This window comes from Micropterus salmoides, unplaced genomic scaffold (genome assembly GCF_014851395.1).
Source record: "Micropterus salmoides isolate LMB-PRFRI ecotype aquatic unplaced genomic scaffold, ASM1485139v1 Ms_hic_scaffold_15, whole genome shotgun sequence".
NCBI classification, from domain to species: Eukaryota; Metazoa; Chordata; class Actinopteri; order Centrarchiformes; family Centrarchidae; genus Micropterus; species Micropterus salmoides.
The window spans coordinates 18,408,271-18,426,005 of NW_024040596.1; the positions used below are offsets into that span (position 1 = coordinate 18,408,271).

The window sequence follows — 17,735 nt, forward strand, 5'->3', positions numbered from 1 at the left end:
GTTCTGTGCTGGAAATGTACTTTGACCTGTTCTGAGTTAATACTTCATCCCCTTGTTTGAAAAAACAAATTAATAAAAATGTTGAGACACATACGTTTGCTCAGCAACATGACAAAAGTATCTCACTAAACATGGACCTTTAATCAACAATGATTAATGTATGTATGTATCTTGTCTCCATCAGCTGAGATAATAAAAATACATTCATGTAAGACAGTGAAGACTTAAGAGTTTTCTTTATTTAAAAAGTATTTAAGCAGTGCAATTGGCAGAACAAAGTCAAGGTACAGTACTTACAGTAAAATATCAACAGCAGACAAACACAAATACAGTGTGAAGTGAACCTGAGTTGCAGTAGGTGAGACCGTGTATGGTTGTAACACTTTTTGCTTCAGCGACTATAACTCACTGAATTTTGTAGCGAGAGTTCTCAAACTTTTATACAAAGTACCCACATTTGTTCACTACACATGGCACTTAATCCTCTACAAGAATATCACAGACCTTGTGAGTTGATGTCAAATGCATTGTGTTCCCTTGTTACAACCTACCCCAATACCGGGGTAGGTTGTAACACATATTGGGGTAGGTTGTAACAGTCAAGACAAAAGAAGCTTAAATAGATGCCACACCATATATGCTTCAAAAACAGGTAGTGATATAAAAGAACAATGTTTCTCTCTCTCTGTAACAGACTATGTCTGATGACTCGCGCATGTACAGTATGTGTATGTAAATATATCTATAGAATAAACTTACTTAACAGTATACTTACCAGTATACACACACCTCTTTGTACATCCTTAGGTCTAACAAAGAGGTGTGTGTCTGTGTGTATATTCTTAATCAGAGTCACAGTCAGTGCTTGAAGTGGGCCAGTACACACAGGTACGCAGCACAAGCACTTCTATATTTTACACTTTGGCCTACCAGAACTTTTTCTTGTGCACCGGCACCTCTCACAAGCTGCCCGTATGCTTCTCTGCCTTCTCCACCAGCGGAGACCGAGTTTGGAAAAGATTGAGTGCCGATACACACGCCAACATGTGAACAACATGTGAATGAGAAGTACTGGTCACAGTACTGACAAATGAATGCTGGTAACCCTGGAGTAAAATATTAAAATCAAGAAAGTCCCTAGTTGTATGTATAGTGGATGGTTGTAACACTTTTTAAAGTAGTGTTTATGTTACAACCATACCCGGTCTCCCCTACTGAGTAAGAAGTATGAAGTCTGGAGGAAAACACAAGATCTCCTGCTTTGTTTTCCATTGTAAAAGTGGCAGATAATAATAGAAAAAAACATCTTGGCACTGGTGTGAGTAAATCCAGTCACTCAACTCATCAAATTGTTGCACATAAAATCTGTAGGCTACACATGCATAAATGCACGTTATAATTCATGCACATGAGGAAAAAGAGCACATGCATGTGCACATTCATTTCTCAGTATTTTCCATCCGCTACTGTTGTTTTTTTCGGTGAAGTTATTTCAGCGAGACGAACCAGACTTCATGTGGCCGATGTCAGAACAGTTAGCCTCTCCTGCGTGGCAACAGGACGGTTTAAATGAACAGATTGGCAGTGCAGTGCGGGTCGATGCTGGGAAACCTTGTTACACTATGAGAGAGTCCCTGCTCAGTGCAGTGCTCTGTCGAAGAAATACACCAAAAGCCAGACGTTAGAGACTTTGCATTCATGCTCATGCTATGTTAGTCCAGCCTGGTGCCAGAGGTGTCTCAAGTTTTTAAAGAAATCCATCAGCTCAAACCATATTAGTAAAAATGTCTAATACTGATTCCAGTGGGAAAATCACATTAGTAAGCCAGTATGTAAGCATTTGTAACACTGAGATGGTTGCAAGCATGGCCAGATTATCGTAGTATTAAATCATGCATTTGTGATTTCATTTACTCCTAAAAATGTTACAGCTACCTAAATAAAATCATATCAGAACTAAATTAAAATGAGTCCGTGTTAAGACCATACATCTTATCATGGCACAAGAGCCGATCAGATTATCAGATAAAACTGTTAAAACATTTTCAAATGTCTCTACACAAAGCAAAGAGTTATTCTATTTCATTCTTACTGTCAACAAATCCCACGAAAAGTACTTTTTGATTTCCCCAAGCGCATTTTTTCCATTCAAATATTTAGTTTATATTTTATATTTTGGCTGACTCATTTTTAAGTCACTGTGGGGCAATTGCCATGATTTGATAGATACAGTAGAGAGCTGACAACAAGAGGGGAAGAGATAAAGAAGGGCCGACATTCAGCAAAGGTCCCAGCTGGACTCGAGCCGGGCATGTTGCCATACCATCTCATAGTTTTATTTTTAACAGATGGGCACTGTAGTTAAAAGTAGTTTAAAAGTTAATCAAACAGGAGTAAACATTTGTTGGCGACAAATTTCAGCTGCAGAATAATACACATTTTGTGGGCTAGTGCAGAGGTCCCCAGCATCGGGCTGTGGACTGGTACCCGGTCTTGTGGTTTTTGCTGTCAGTCTGCAATTAAAAAATATGATTCAGCAAAAAAAGCTGAATTATAAATATACAACTTAATAGTTTTTTGTATTCTATTTGTGCTTTAATTAACTGAGTGCAGTTTGTGCTTCATATGTCCTCATCATTGAGGTCATGCCCCTGACAACAACAACAATAATATAACTAAAGCATCAGTACATAAGGTAACCATTAACCGTCACCACTTTTCAGCATTCACTAGTATTGTATACAAAATTTGTGTGAGGCCCCAAGTGTTCCTGAGAGGTCTATATAATAAATACAGATCAAATAAATTTAAGTTTAATTTTTGCCCACATTATTAACTTGGTATTGAAGTGTATTAGTGTGTTAAAAGGATAAAACCAGAGTGTCTGAACCAGAACATACATTATCTGTGAACAAGTATGTGAACCCACTAACAGACTGATGGAAGATCTCTATTTAACTTTATCTTCCTGCACTGATGTGAGAAGAACAATTCTACTTATGGAAACTGTCTAAAAGTGCAACAACGTGACTGATGTGTTTTTAATATTTTATAGACAACAGTGGAATACGCTACATCAGGCTTTGGCTACATAGACAAAACTTTATTCATAATTTTGGACTTTTCTTGGGATTTTCTGACAATAAGAAAACTATGGAATATACCCAGATGTATCCTGTGACTATTTACTGGATTAAGAGGCTCTTTCCTGCAGAGCTGAAGAGGAAGGAAGTCCTTGTTCCTGCTACAAGTAACTCACCAGGTTTCGGGTCCTATCTCTCTCCTCTCGGCCCCCCTGTAGTGTTTGGGACATTCCCTGGTGGGGGCGGGTGTAAGAGAAAGGCCTCATGGCTGGCTCAGTGGTCCTGTATCGGTCTGATCTGGGAGGTTCTTCAGTGCGGTACCGGTCTGTGTTTGGGGCAGCCCTGCGGTACCGCTCCGCCTCCCACTCACAGTACGGAGGCAAAGAGTCCTCCTCTTCTGGACGGTTGCTGGGTGACCGGCTGTAGTAACTATCGCTGGCCTTTCCTCTGGAGCTGCCTTTAGAGGGAGTGTCACTGTCCTCGTCCAGTCTGGCAGCACCTCTGTCCCCTCCCCGCCCCCTCGCCTTGCTGTCCAGTACACTGCTGAGGAAGGTGTCGTCATATCTGTTGCTTTGGGGCGGTCGACAGGGTCGATCACTGTCCCACGTGTCCCTTCTCTTCTGGGGTAAAGGTGAGGGGCTACGGCGGTCCCATTCATCATCTTCATCTCTGTAGAAACGCCTGGGAGGGCTGTAATCCCGCTCATAAGCCCGATCGGAAGGCTGCGCCCGACGACCACGGGAGCCGAAAGACCGAGCAAAATCCTCCAGCTCGTCCAGGGAGCCGGCACGCCCTCTTCTGCTCAACGTCTTTCTCTGCAGGTGCTCTGAGCGGGAGTTCCACCTACACCAAGGAAGAGTGACACAACTCAGCACACAGTGAAATGTAATGATAATACATTTTATTTATAGAGCGCTAGATACTTAGACACTTAAAGGTTCAGTGTGTAGGTTTTAGTGGCATTTAGTGGTGAGGGCTGCGAATTGAAACCATCTACTCAATCACTGCTCCCCCTTCCCTTTGTAGGCGCATAGGAGAAGCTAGGGTGGTCGACATGCTCAGACCAGATGACCACTACTACTTCTTCTTCTTTTTCTTCCTCTTTGTATGTATTCAACGTAGTGACAAAACACGCTCTGTAAATCCGTTTGGGCTACTATAAACATGGCATCACAACATGGCGACGTCCATGTAAGAGGATCCGAGGTGTATGTAGACAGAAATGGTTCATTTTAAGGTAAAAAAAACATAATGGTTCATTAAGTAAGGTCTTTATATACAACTGAAAACTAAGTTATGTATCCCATATTACATTTCTGTCAGTAGATCCTCCTAAATATTACACAATGAACCTTAAAATTATGTCTAAAACCCAATACAAATGCAGAATAGCGCAGGATGTGGAGCAGTCACTCCAGGTCTGGTGCTTGGTCCTGGATGGTGGGGATAGGAGGTTGGTATGGAAGAAGCAATGGGATGGAGTGTGGCCTTTGAATTTAATTAATTGTGGGACAAATAGGCAACTTGAGGTGGTTTGAGGATTGGAGGATGTATGTGGGGGATGGATCAGAGATTCAGCAGCAGCGAAAAGTGTTTTTCAAGTGAAAAAAGGACGATTTTAGTGATGACATTAGTGTGGTGTTTGAATGAGAGGTTGCTGGTGAAGATCACTCCGAGGTCGCAGATGTGTGGGGAGCGAGACAGAGTATATATATATATATATATATGTTTGTTATATTTGTCTGTAAAGCCAGGTATTACAGATATTATTATCAGTGAAATGTTGTGTGGGGAATTAAAGATCTCGCATAATGGGCACTTGAACTAACTCCACAGTGGAGGAGTAGCACTGCTACTTTCACGTTCAGCAATGCATGTTGTTGTTGTGTAACGGTATGACGTCATAAAGTCAGCAAGTCAGAATAACGCCATTATTGTGACATATATCTTTTAAAATCATAATTAGAACCAATATATCGTGAAGGATATGATATGGGACACCCCTACTTCCAGGAAAACAGTGCCTCCTTACTGGTAATGTTGTGATTCATGTGTGAGTTTACCTAAAATTTCAACCAATGAAGTCATTAGACATTATTTAACAATACTCTGCTCCCGGACTGAGGTCGCATTACAGAAATAATAATACCATTTCCTGTGATCTGTACCCTCTTAACACATGAACACATGCACTAACACCATAGTTATACCTTCTGTCCAGCTCATCGTCTGAGTGGTTGCCTCTGTCCCGTCGAGGCCTTCGACTCTGTGTAGGTGGAGCTGCTCTCAGCAGCGACTGGTCGTCTAGGTCTGCGATGGGCGGGAGCGCCTTCATCTGGACTGTCTGATAGGTGTGTCTGAAGTCCGTATTCCCTCCATCATGAAGAGAGCTCAGCTCTGACATGCTGCTGGCTGTTGAGAGAGACACATCAGTCTTTTTTCATCATAAAATTATTTTGGAAAACATTTTCCAGGTTTTCTGTAATGCCCACTGGAGTACCCAACTATTGCTGTGAAATGATGCAATCAAACATTTCAACAGTAAGATGTGATCTACTGCTGGAAGTACTATGTAGGTGTTTGGGAGCATTATCTACTCTCTTATTTGAGGTGACTATGACTATATAATCATGAGCACTGACTATAGCTGATTAATGATTACTGAGGCCAGAAATGGCTCATGTGCCACCTCAAACTACTGTCACAACCAATTTAAAGGATAACTGATATTCTTTTTGCCCCTTATTGTCAACAAATGCTAAGAAAGGACCAAAACCAACAACAAGTTGTATGTGTTCTCTGTGCTCTAGACCTCCTTTGCAAAGCGCATAAATAAGTCACTGGGTAACATGTTTATTTACAATGAAGTAACATGTTACTTCATTGTAACCCTCCTGCATGAATACTCTCCATAGCACCAAACATGTATTAATGCTCTGTTGAAAATAGTCCCCAACAAATGTACTATTTAATCCTGTAAGTAACTTTTACTAAAAACAACAGTGACCAGATGTTTAAGAAAAATACTGAGCTTTAAAAAAAAATTAAATTTTACATTTGTGACCTGTTTTTAGATCTTTTTCAGCATCAGTAGGAACCAATGGGCTGAGAGCCACGGACAGAAAGTATTAAGAGACAGACCAATGATTTGGTGTTTTCATGGAATTTGTTAAAACAAATATCCCCAGCTACATCTATTAAATGTGTACAAGACAAAGCACTTCTTTCTGATGAAACTGGCACACATTAATCCGTAGCAACTGCAATAAATCAGCGTGAAACATGCCCATTAAACTACAGGTAACCAAACCATCAATTAACTCTCACTGGTGAAATAAACCTAAAAATGTGCTCCTACTAACAAACCTTAAAAACGCCCTCTTTTGTGTGACCATGGCATAATCACAATAATTACTCTCTGAGATGTCCAAATGATACACAACATAATCAACGTTGGTTGGGCATTATGACGATGTGTAGTGTGAGTAATGTGAGACTATATACTTTTGTCAACAGTCAGAGATTTCGCCGTGCTGCTTATACTGTGAAGGTTATCTCTTTTATACTGTAAGCAATGTGGCACATCAATAAGCAGAAATGTTTTCCTGATTTCTGCAGCAATGTGATGAAGTACTGTGATTTGTCAGGTATTTAATATGTTTGATTATAAAATGAGAGAAGGATAGAAAAGTCAATATTCTCTGATTTCCACTTCAGCTAACATCTTAGAGTATTACTGATACACAGGGACCTTACAAATTAACCTTCCTTTTTGAAAATGTGAAACGTCTTTTTCTCTGTAAGGACAGTTAGATGTTATAAAATGAATGTAAAGATTAGATGAAAATTAGTTTATTTATATAAACCATGCATTTTAAAGAGAAACACTATGACACAAACACATAAACACTGGCGCACAGCCTCACAGATTACAGAAACCGGCCTCATCTGTGCAGGCTTACGTTTGAGTGCAGCCATCTTGACAGAGGGAAACTGAGCCAGCTCCTTCTCTATGTAGCACAAAACTTTCATTGAGTCCTGGTCTGGACTGGCTTTTAGTCGATAACCACTGCGCACTGTGGATGTGGACACACACACATGTACAGTACATACACACACAAGAGACATAACCATGCAAGGTCACACACACAATATGTAAGCGTTCAAGGCATGTTCTTACAACCAGACTCAAATATGTTATGACTAGATTTAAATAACAAACATGTGGCCGACAGACATTTGTGTCACGTCTACGCCTTTTATGAAGGTTAGAGACGAACTTGAGGATGAGGGATGACAGAGGAAATGAGGGTTAGTCAAGTCAGTGTTTCTGAAAGAAAATACGAAAGAGCTTTCTGGTTACTCTGCACCTTTTAAAATATTCTGTTGACACTCACCTCCAGCCAGGTTATTCTCCACTGAGGGGATAGAGGCGATCTTTGGGTCGACATGGGATGAAGGGGCAAGAGGAACCACAGTAGGCACACCAGGAATGTAGTAGGGATACACAGGAATCTGAGCAGGCGGTCCATTCTTTGCCATCTTCCCTGCTTCATACACTGCGCAGGAACAATAACAAAACAATAAACGTTCCATGCAGAGTGACTGCTGTCAAAGTGATACTGAGAATACACAAATTGGAAATTAATGTTTGTTTAACGAATGAGGTTTGAGTCACTCACAGTGTCGTGGACAGCAGCAGGTGTCAGGACAGCAGCAGCAGCGAACGTAGCAGCAGCAGGAGTGAGGGCAACACTGGCACCAGCAAATCCCCATCAACAACAGGAACAAGATGCTGCCCAGGACTACAGATCCCACAAATGCCCACTCTGGAATATAGAAACACAAACACACACACACATTATCCAGTTTCCATTTTTATTAAGCATGGTATGATTCAGTTTAAGGTATTACACAGACTTCATTATTTTGAGTGTAGTTTACAATGCAGTGACATCCCTAGAATGTTTGATTTAAAGTCCAGCGTGGCAAGAAACACAAGCAGTCAGATGATCAGACAAGTTATCCGCTTGGCTAAACTTTGGAATATAGAAAATAAAATACAGGTGAATGGTAAACTTTTTCCACAAAATGTCCTGTAAAAATCAGTCACAGTTTGCAGACCAATTTCCTGGTTCAACTATCCTTAGTAATCATAGTTGTGCACTCACACAGTTTTCTTTTGCAAAGAGGAATTATTAAAGACATTTTGGCCACACTCACTTCTGGTTTTACCTCCAGATCAAAGCAACTACGTTAGTGATTACAATGTTAAAAAATAACTGTTGGAAACAATGGTAAAAACTACAACAATTAGATCCAAGGTGTAAAAAACCATGCAGATGTTTCTGCCTCCCCTGATGAATCAGGGACCAAAGAGCACAAAAAAGGAAAACTCTCAGCGACTCTTATCCATCATCACATCTCTAAAGCATCCAGACTCTAACAACACACTTCCTCAGGGTGTGCCAACAAGCTAAATCCACTCAAAATCCCTTGCTAACATATATCCCCTGTGGAATTCAAATCATGACCAGAGGAGGAGGAATGCATAACAACTGTGAGTCTGTGATTTTGCCCTTTGTGTGGCTTCGGGTTAGACGTTTTCGCAACAGGGCTATCAGCAACTTCCTGCATACTATTCTCATTTTGACTGTAACAAACGTCAGATGAAGGTTCAGAGTCAACACAGGCTCATGGATATACATTTGTTAGTCAAAGAATGTTTTGATTGGTCAGTGAGAAATAAACATTAGGAAGGCATTAGAGAAGCCGGAAGACGCCAGGCAGTGAGACAAAAGTGCAGGTGAGGTGCCGTACCTGGCATAATCTTCACATCAAACTCAGGTAGAAGATCGTCCTGCTGACCTGTCCTGCCTGCAGAGAGAGGGAGAGGATATGAAGGCCAGCAGAGCAAGAAGAAAGCAAGAGTCAAAAGGTCAGGCAAATCAGAAAATTTTGCAGCAGAATGGATGATTAATGGTCATGCAATTGAGGAACTGAAGGGACAAACTTTTCACACAATCAAAATCAACAGTAACAAAGCATTCATGTCCCAATTCATGTATAAATAAATGTAGCTGGCTGGGTACATTTGAAAATGATTTATCTCACATGCTGTCATGATAATGAATAAGGACATTTTTATGGCATTGTTGGTTGGTTGACTGCTTTAATACAGACTGGATTTACTCAACAACTATTGGATGGATTACCATGGCATTTTGTACAGACATTCATGATCCCAAGAGGATGTATCCTAATGACTTAGGGGTGCCCCTGATTTTTCCTCTAGCACTACCATGAGCCAGATATGTTCGGTTTTAAGTCAAATGTTACAACAATTATTCATTGGTACATCATGAATTTTCAACAGTCATTCATGTTCCCCTCAGGATGAATTGTAATAACTTTGGTGATCTCTAGGGCCATCATCTGGTCTAAATGTGCCTAAGATTTGCCCAAAGTATGATTTATGACAAATACTGCAAAACTAATGACATGCCATCAAACTCAGCTGTCCTTTGTATTTAGTGCTCATTAACAAATGTTAGCATGCTAACACGCTAAATAAAATAGTAAAAATGACAGGGGAGAGTGGGGTGAGTTTAAAGCAAGGACATGACAGTACTGTCTCCAACTAAAATATGTACATATATTTCAGGATGTGGTGCATCCCTGGGAATAATCAATTTGGATCTAAAATAAACTGTTTTCAAAATATGGCTTTCCAAACAAAAGTGGACTCTTGGCTCAACTTTCCCCATATGAGGGGTAAGTTGAGCCAAGGGAGAGGATAAGTTGAGCCACATAGGGGTCGGGGACATAAATGTCATTTTATTGTGCAAACTCAAACATCAGGTCCCAACATTCAATTGCACTTAGATAGTGAAACATCGCAGCAATGTCTCCTAGTTGTTTCATTTCAATGTATCGCTTTAAAGTCATCCTGTTTATCGTCATGTCCCATGCCACCTGATGAATGGACTTCCCATTTTTTACCTCTCCCACTGCTCTAAAAAAATTAACTAATAGCTGGCTCAACTTCCCCCAAGTCTTTTGGCTCAAATTACCCCATCCCTGCCATTTTAACAAAATTGTGTCATCCAGCTGTGTAAGGGTAAAGTCAACAGTATAGCCTCTTATTGTAACTTCCTAAAGCACTAACATGCGTAAGATTTTCTCAAACCTGTCTGTAATTGTTCAGATACAAGAATCCAGACTCCTTGAACATAAAAAAATCACTTTGAACAGCAACAAAACAGTTTTTTGATCTTAAATGTGCTTATAAATTATTCCATGGCCCTCTCTCCATCACAGGGTGAGTAAAATGGATCTTCAAAAATGTGATGTCACATGACCAATTTTGTCTATGGTTGCCGAGAAACAAGGAGTGGCTCAATTTCCCCACAGACTCAAATCACCCCGCTCTCCCCAAAACATTATACCTGCTAAACATCAACATGTTAGCATTGTCATTGTGAGCATGTCGCTAAGTAAATGCTATTAACGTTAACATTAGCATTTACCTCAAAACACCATTATGCCTACGTTCATCCTCACCGAGCTTGTCTGTAGACTCATAGTATTGCAATCGCAGGAATAACACTGATATGTTTTGGTGTCCAGGGTTCATGTCACTAAATTATGATGCTATAGAATTTTTTTTTGTTAGAGTGTTATTAGGAACACTAACCTGTGAACATGAACATAAGTCATGTGAGTCAGAGTTCAGAGTTCAAAACACATTTTACTTTGAATCTAATTTTAGCAGGAAGCACTACTATCTTTCTGTAATGAGGTGTAAACCACACATGTGCCTCTGTGGTAGCGTTAAAACTGCACACAAATGAATGAATGCACATGCAGATGTACACACATGTAAAAAGACACACAAGCACATTGAGACGTGCCAAGAGAGGAAGCGTGAGGACAAAGAGGGGGTTTTGGAAACTGGGGCACACAACGATTCTAGGACAGTTTACCATAGGAGCCCTTAAAAAAAAAAAGGGTCACTCAAGTTGTATGGTTGTTAAACAATGCCTCTCTTGTGCTTTATATACAAGATAAACAGGTCAAGAAGAGAAACCAAAAATTCAAAGCAGCTAGAAAACTCTACAGAAAAATAAAAGTGTTCCAACAGGTGTGCCGAGACCGAGACACAACTGCAGTTATGTATGTTATGTATTCAGTATGTGTTGATGGTGAGATGCCAGAGGACTATAATTACAGTAAAGAGCAGTCTGGTCTGTCTGACTGCAGGGAAAGACTAAACACCCACTGGCTCCAGAGTGTGTCAAGTAGACTGTTACTATGGAGGAGAGGAAAAAACAGCGTTCCCTTCCCACCTGATAAAGAAAGTAATGTTGGTTCCCTTGCACACTCATCTACATACCATGAAGCTCAGTGACACTGAGTAACCTGAGAGAGGAGAGGAGTTATGCAGCCCTGAGAGGGAGGGAGGTAGGGAGAGATGCAGGAATGAGTAATGGAGTCTGAGCACATGAGAAGATTTTGCAAGACAAGAGGGAGAGCGAAGGGAGTGAGCGTCAAAGAAAAATTAAACCAGAGATTAGGGAGATGGTGAGAGAATAAACATCACAACTTCTTGCTCAAAGGAATACTTTGACATTTTGGAAAATAGCTCATTCGCTTTCTTATTGAGAGTTAAATGAGCGAGGGAAGAAAGCGGAACCAGCATAATAGGTCTTGATTTTAACAATTTGTGCTGTTGCGGGAGGTTATGTGCAGACTATTTACAGTTTAAACACATAAGATGAAACACATTAATCAGTGAGTTTAGAGGTGCAGGTAGGTGTATTTTATTACTTTTGGACAGAGCCAGGCTAGCTGTTTTAAGTCTTTATTGCTATGCTAAGCTAACTGCCTGCTAGCTTGATATTGAACCTACAGATATGAGAGTGGTATCAATCTTATCATCAAATCCTCTGCAAGAAAGCAAGAAAGCATATTTCCCAAAATGTCAAACTATTACATTGGATTTTGGTATATAAAGTAGAGATCTTAAGTAGAGTAGAGATCTTAGTAGAGATCTTAAATAGCAACCTAGAAATAAAGTGGTTTTACACACTTTTTAATTCTTCATTGCAACGTGGCTAAGCTAACAAAAAAATCTAGTGCCCAATCCCAGCGTAGTCCCTCCCCCTCCTTCTCCTGCAAACTGATTATAATCAGATTAGTGCTCAGTGGAGGGGGGCTGTATGAATGAGCAGACGTTAATACTACAAGCACATCTGGTTAGTCAAAGTTAAGGGAAGAAAATCATTTTGGGTAACTTTCAAATCACACTGTGCTGAGAGCCTAGTTCTGCCCTCTTTTCTGCGTCTTACTCTTCATGGCTACACCAGCAGCAAACCTCAACATGCTCCATTCTCTTAAAAACACCATGGTAACAGCTTAAGAAGCAGCTTTGGCAACAACAGTCTCCAACATTTCCCTCACTAGATGGACATACTCAATGATCAATCTCTGACATTCAGCACTGAAATATATTGGTAGGTTCAAGGAGCCTTGTTTAATCGTTAATTAGCAACAAATGATCACACACAAACCTTGGTCCAGCTGAACATGTGATCCTATACAGTTTTTGAAGCTGTACAATCATGACATAGCATCTGTCTAACTTAGTATGTACCTAAAGGACAGTCCAGGCCAAGTCCATGTCAACCCTGCAAACTAAGCCATTGGCTAAACCATGTTAAGGAGCAAACCCCATTTGGCTGTCTCAGTGGAAACAACCGTAAAGATACTTTGGCACAAAGAGACCATTTCATATAGAAAAAAACTTCACTGAGCTTAATGTGAAATCAGACAAACAAACAAGCCAGCCAATCGTGTTAAGGCTCAAAGTTTGTTTTGACTCTTTACATCATTACTTTAATGAAGAAAACGACACGTAGGCTTACCAAGCACCAGTAACTCCAGATGGGCCTCATTCTTCCCCTCCAGATCATCAGAAATGATAACTTTACAGAAGTACACTCCACTGTCGCCCCACTGCAGCTTCCCAATACGCAGGTCTGCTTCTGCACAGAGACAGGAAACAGGGTTAATATGTGCTGCAAGAGGTCAGATCCTGTTCACAAAGGAGGTCAGTGTTTTGTGAATTCAAATTGATTGACATTGAAAATAACCTGACTATAATGACTTGGTTTCTGACACTTCTGACATAAATTTATAACAGTCACCTGTGCAGATATGTATGAATACTATGGCTAAGTTTTGTTTGAAAATGTTTCAATATTAGCGCTGACTTGATCTCCGAGTTTCAGTTCTGATATCAAAATGAATACTTTTTAAAAGTAAGATAATGCTTTTATATATAACCCTTTCTGACATTTAACAAAATAAGCCAAATATTTCAAACAATAAAAGTCTGTACAGCGACACCTGTACAAACAAGATTACAAATCTGATCAGGTATTTGATGCCAGCTTTCTGTACTTGACACATTCAGTGCTCCCTGCTATGAACCATTTTTGGTTCAGGTTTTATATGCAGTCCTAATAAACACACCTGTAACTTGACACTTTACAACAATTGACCTTAGCTATCTAAGCATTTAACAGTTTTTATCATCCGCACAGACAAAACTAAATTCAGCGTTTACAAAAATACTATTATTATTGTGCCAGTGACTCCTTTTTTAGACTCTTTTGAATGACAGAAGGGGTTTGTTGAACATGATACGCTCCACTGACACATTTGGATAGAAGACAGGTGTTTTGTCTTGATAAGCTTTTACGAGGAGTCATACATGAATAGGAGTGAGAGCAGGGAGTTGTGATTGTGTGTCTGGTGCCTACTCTATTGTGAGACAAAGACAAAAGAGGTTTAGAGAGCAGGAAACCCTGATTCCTAAGGGCAGTGGTGAAACAGCTGCAGCAATGTTAGGATAAAAATGATGACGTTACTGTTTATGATGGCGATGTCTCTGCCTTTGTAGTGCTCAGCCAGCGTCATGGACGCTCCCTGCGCCGAGGCCACAATCCGAACTGTGCGGCTGCTGTCGGAGCACTCCAGGTGAGACGTGGCGCCCAGCTCAGAGGCATGGACGCCCAGACTCTGCGGCACAGTGAAGGACTCTCGTGTGCGGTCTCGACAGTAGGACTTGTACCACCACTGCACCACGGGGATCTGAGTTGAGGCCGTTTGGTACTGACACGGGAGGACCACGGACTGGAAGAGCATCGCAAACTGCTGCTCCTGCCGCACTGTGACATGCACCCCATCACACACTGGACAAAAACAAAACAAAGAAAGAAAATGTGAATAAGTAAAAATGAAAACGTTGCTCGCTGACTATTCAGAGAGCCATGCAAATGTTACTGTAAGAAAAAAAATGTGTACAGAAAACTTAAAACACCGCATATCAGCATGGAGAAGTACAGGTTTTGCCTTTTTCACCCACAGTAATCAAAATCATGGACCTCCACAGAGTCTATTCTCTCAGTTTACACCCCAAAGAGGAGGATCTCACCCAGTACGACCATTAGATGGGAAAAACACACAGGCTACATTGAATAATTTCTCTCACTATCGCGTAATGTGCAAATAATTTTGTTTTGATTAATCAATTAACACTAATAACTATAATGTCAGAAAATAGATTAATTTTCTGTCGATTGACTAATATATTAATCAACTTATCATCTCAGCTCAAGTTTGATTTAGTCAAACTACTGCAGGACTGTTGCTACATTAGTTATAGTTGAGTGTAATAAACTGACAAAAACAGTTTAAAGACAGGAAAACGATGCAGATGACATCCTGATGACAGAAGTAACAGCTGTGCCTCTTCTTTGTCTGTGTGGATGATTCACGAGTGTGGAGGACTACACCTGGGAGATATTACACTTCACATCAAGATAAGGTGTGTGGAGGGGGGCTCCTCTGTTGCTCAGTACCGGGGTCAGGAAGGTTAAATTCCACTGTGTGTGCAGGGGGGGGGGGGAGCTGCATGGGGGAGGCCTTTGGAGAGGCAGGGGGTTGTCATCACAGAGGGAGTAGATGGAGAAGTCGGACGCTCGTGGGTGCTTTCTGCTGGTCATGTTAAGTCTAGGCGGGGCAGGAACTCACTCTAAACATTTCCCAGAAGACAGGAAATCAAAAAAAAAGCAAGTTCACCAGCCTTGCATCTGTTGTTTTATTTCCAGGCCACCATTACAGCTACAACTAAGAGTTATTTTTAATCCATTTTAGGCAATTGCTTAAGCATTTAGTCTATGAAATGTTGGACAAAAGTGAAAAAAGGCGATCACAATTTCTCCCAGGTGAAATGTTCAGATGTTTTGTCCGATTAACGGTCCAAACCTCAAGGATTTTCAGTTTACAATCATATGAAACAGACAAAAGCAGCCAATCCTCACATGTGAGAAGCTGGAAAAATTACTGAAACTAATAATGGATTATCAAAATTGCTGCCAGTTGTTTCTCTGTCTGTTGACTACTTGATTAATTGACTAATCATTTCAGCTCAGGTTTCAATGTAGTGCGTTAATGATTCATGAAGTAAAACCAAAGTCCGGTCAGATGAGCATCATAAGCTTTCTTCTTTCCCCGATAAGAAACTATACTTTATCTGCACATTTCTAAGCACAGCGATGGTGGTGATGAAGCCAAATGATTTTTACAGGATAAGAGCACAAAAGGAGGGGTGACCCAGCTCCTAAATTCCTCCCACGAACGAGCCCTGGTCTTCCCTTTGTTTCTTTTTTTTATGGACCAGTCCATTGTTAGGGCTGTGCTGAAAATCCCACTTGAAGAGCTGAGAGGGGGGAGGAGGTCACAGGCTCCCGACCAATGGGAGTATCTGGCCTCGTCCAGCTGAGTGCGAACAGACCAATTAACTGCTAGAGATTTAAACCAAACCGTTACTCCATGAATGCAATCAGTAGGAGGTGAGATGAGGTTCGGATAAACAAGCAGAGAATCTGCTGACTGCATGGTGACTGTTAACTATTGTTTATAAGAAGTTTACATCAGGTGTGGCTAATGAACAGGTTACAGAGGCAGCAGACAGTCTCCCCAGCCACCTGTACACAGACTGAAGGTCTGTTGTTAAGATTACACTGCCTTTTAAAACAGTATGTGGCCACAAATGTATTCCAGGTCGAAGCTCTGCCGCTGGCCAATGCATGTTTCCTGAACACGTTCAGACTGTTTCCTCTCCGAAGCAGTCGCATTTCCTGCTTTTACTGTGCTGAACATTCCTTCACTTTGACTCATTATTAGCCTACAACAAAAAAGCCTGATAAAACTAAATATAGTGTCCATGTTTGATAAAGGATTTCACACTCAGAAACTTTGTGATAAGTGAAATGAGCATTTTTCCTATGGCAGGTACATTTTCAGCTCTTGACACCTGATGAGCACTTTGTGGTCTCCAAATGTAGTTTTAATGTTATAAATTATAGTATAGGTGTAGTACAGGGCTGCAACTAACATTTATTTTCATTTTTAATGTAATCTGCCTATTATATTTTGAGCAATCCATTCATTTTTTTGTCTGCAACATTTCAGAAAATTGTTTAAAATGCTGGTTATAACTTCCCACAGCCCAGAGTGGTGTTTAAACAACTTGCTTCATTGGATCAGCAGTCTAAAACTCAAAGATATTCAGTTTATATTTATAACTTACAAAAAAAAACATAGAATCTCTCACATTTGACCAGGGGACCTTTGACATTTTTGATTGAAATGACTAAAAGGATGAATAAATTATATAAAATAACTGAAGTTTAATTTTTTGATTATCGATTAATCGCCTAATAGTTGCAGCTCTCCATTGGTATATTGTACCCTTTAAAGGTCCAACATTAAACACTGTATTTCAAAATGCACAATTATGCTTATAATATTGTACACTGCACTACTTTACACATAGGTCTGTAACAGCAAAACTGTAAGCCCCTAGAGGATATTATTATCATATCTGAGGAGATAAAGTATAAAGTAAAGTATAGTTAACAAAAAATTGAGAACCACTCTATAAATCCAGGAAGGATTATTAGGGTTTTCCCATAAACCTCCTCTTGTTTAATCAATTCGTTACAAATAGGGGAATTCATCACTATGACATATCCATCTTGCTTAATTCACCCAAATGAAATATAAAAGCACTTCATGAAATCTAATACGTAACCTACAAATAAGTCTGGAAGTTATAGCAGCGTTACATTTTATATAAGATCGACCTGTTGCGCTGTTGTCGTAAAAAAAAAAACAAAAGCGAAGAAGACATGTTTTAGTGAAGGAAATAACACTTACCTGATGCTCCCAGTATAATAACCAGCCGGTAAAAGTTCATTATAGAGTCCGTTTTATAGTAAAGCGCAGTTTATCTGCATGTTGGTGGTTCTCTTGTCCGCTAACTGCTGCTGCTGCTGCTAACTGCACAAACAGACTGCGACTAACGGGACTGTACCACTTCACACAGAGGTGAGTCCCGGCACGAAAACTGCTCTGAAACCTCTGAAACACCGACTACTCCTCTGCTACTGTCTCCATAAAACATACAGTTAAAGTTGTTGTTTCATTAGTTTATGTCCTGGAGTCTAATAATAATTTTCTGCAGTGGGTGTAGCAGCAGTGGCTACCGGGACATAGTGGAGAGGTCTGCCCGGTGTGGAG

At 40.4% G+C, this 17,735-nt stretch overlaps 1 protein-coding gene across 5 annotated transcripts; it reads right to left on the reverse strand.

The window, feature by feature from the left end:
• Nucleotides 1–217: 217 nt before the first annotated feature.
• Nucleotides 218–17,705, reverse strand: ildr2 (immunoglobulin-like domain containing receptor 2). 5 transcript variants are annotated; one of them, XM_038720784.1, is made up of 10 exons: nucleotides 17,373–17,705; nucleotides 14,018–14,341; nucleotides 13,010–13,129; nucleotides 8,904–8,960; nucleotides 7,766–7,912; nucleotides 7,481–7,642; nucleotides 7,046–7,159; nucleotides 5,294–5,495; nucleotides 3,260–3,926; nucleotides 218–2,513 (listed from the first exon to the last, which is right to left on the reverse strand). In XM_038720784.1, exons 1-10 carry the CDS (start codon nucleotides 17,410–17,412, stop codon nucleotides 2,448–2,450), a joined length of 1,899 nt encoding a protein of 632 aa, XP_038576712.1. In that variant the 5' UTR covers nucleotides 17,413–17,705; the 3' UTR covers nucleotides 218–2,447. The 5 variants fall into 5 exon arrangements, with proteins under 5 accessions (XP_038576712.1, XP_038576713.1, XP_038576714.1 ...); XM_038720785.1 differs by having other exon boundaries at nucleotides 218–1,651; nucleotides 17,373–17,703; XM_038720786.1 differs by lacking the exon at nucleotides 8,904–8,960.
• Nucleotides 17,706–17,735: the final 30 nt, after the last annotated feature.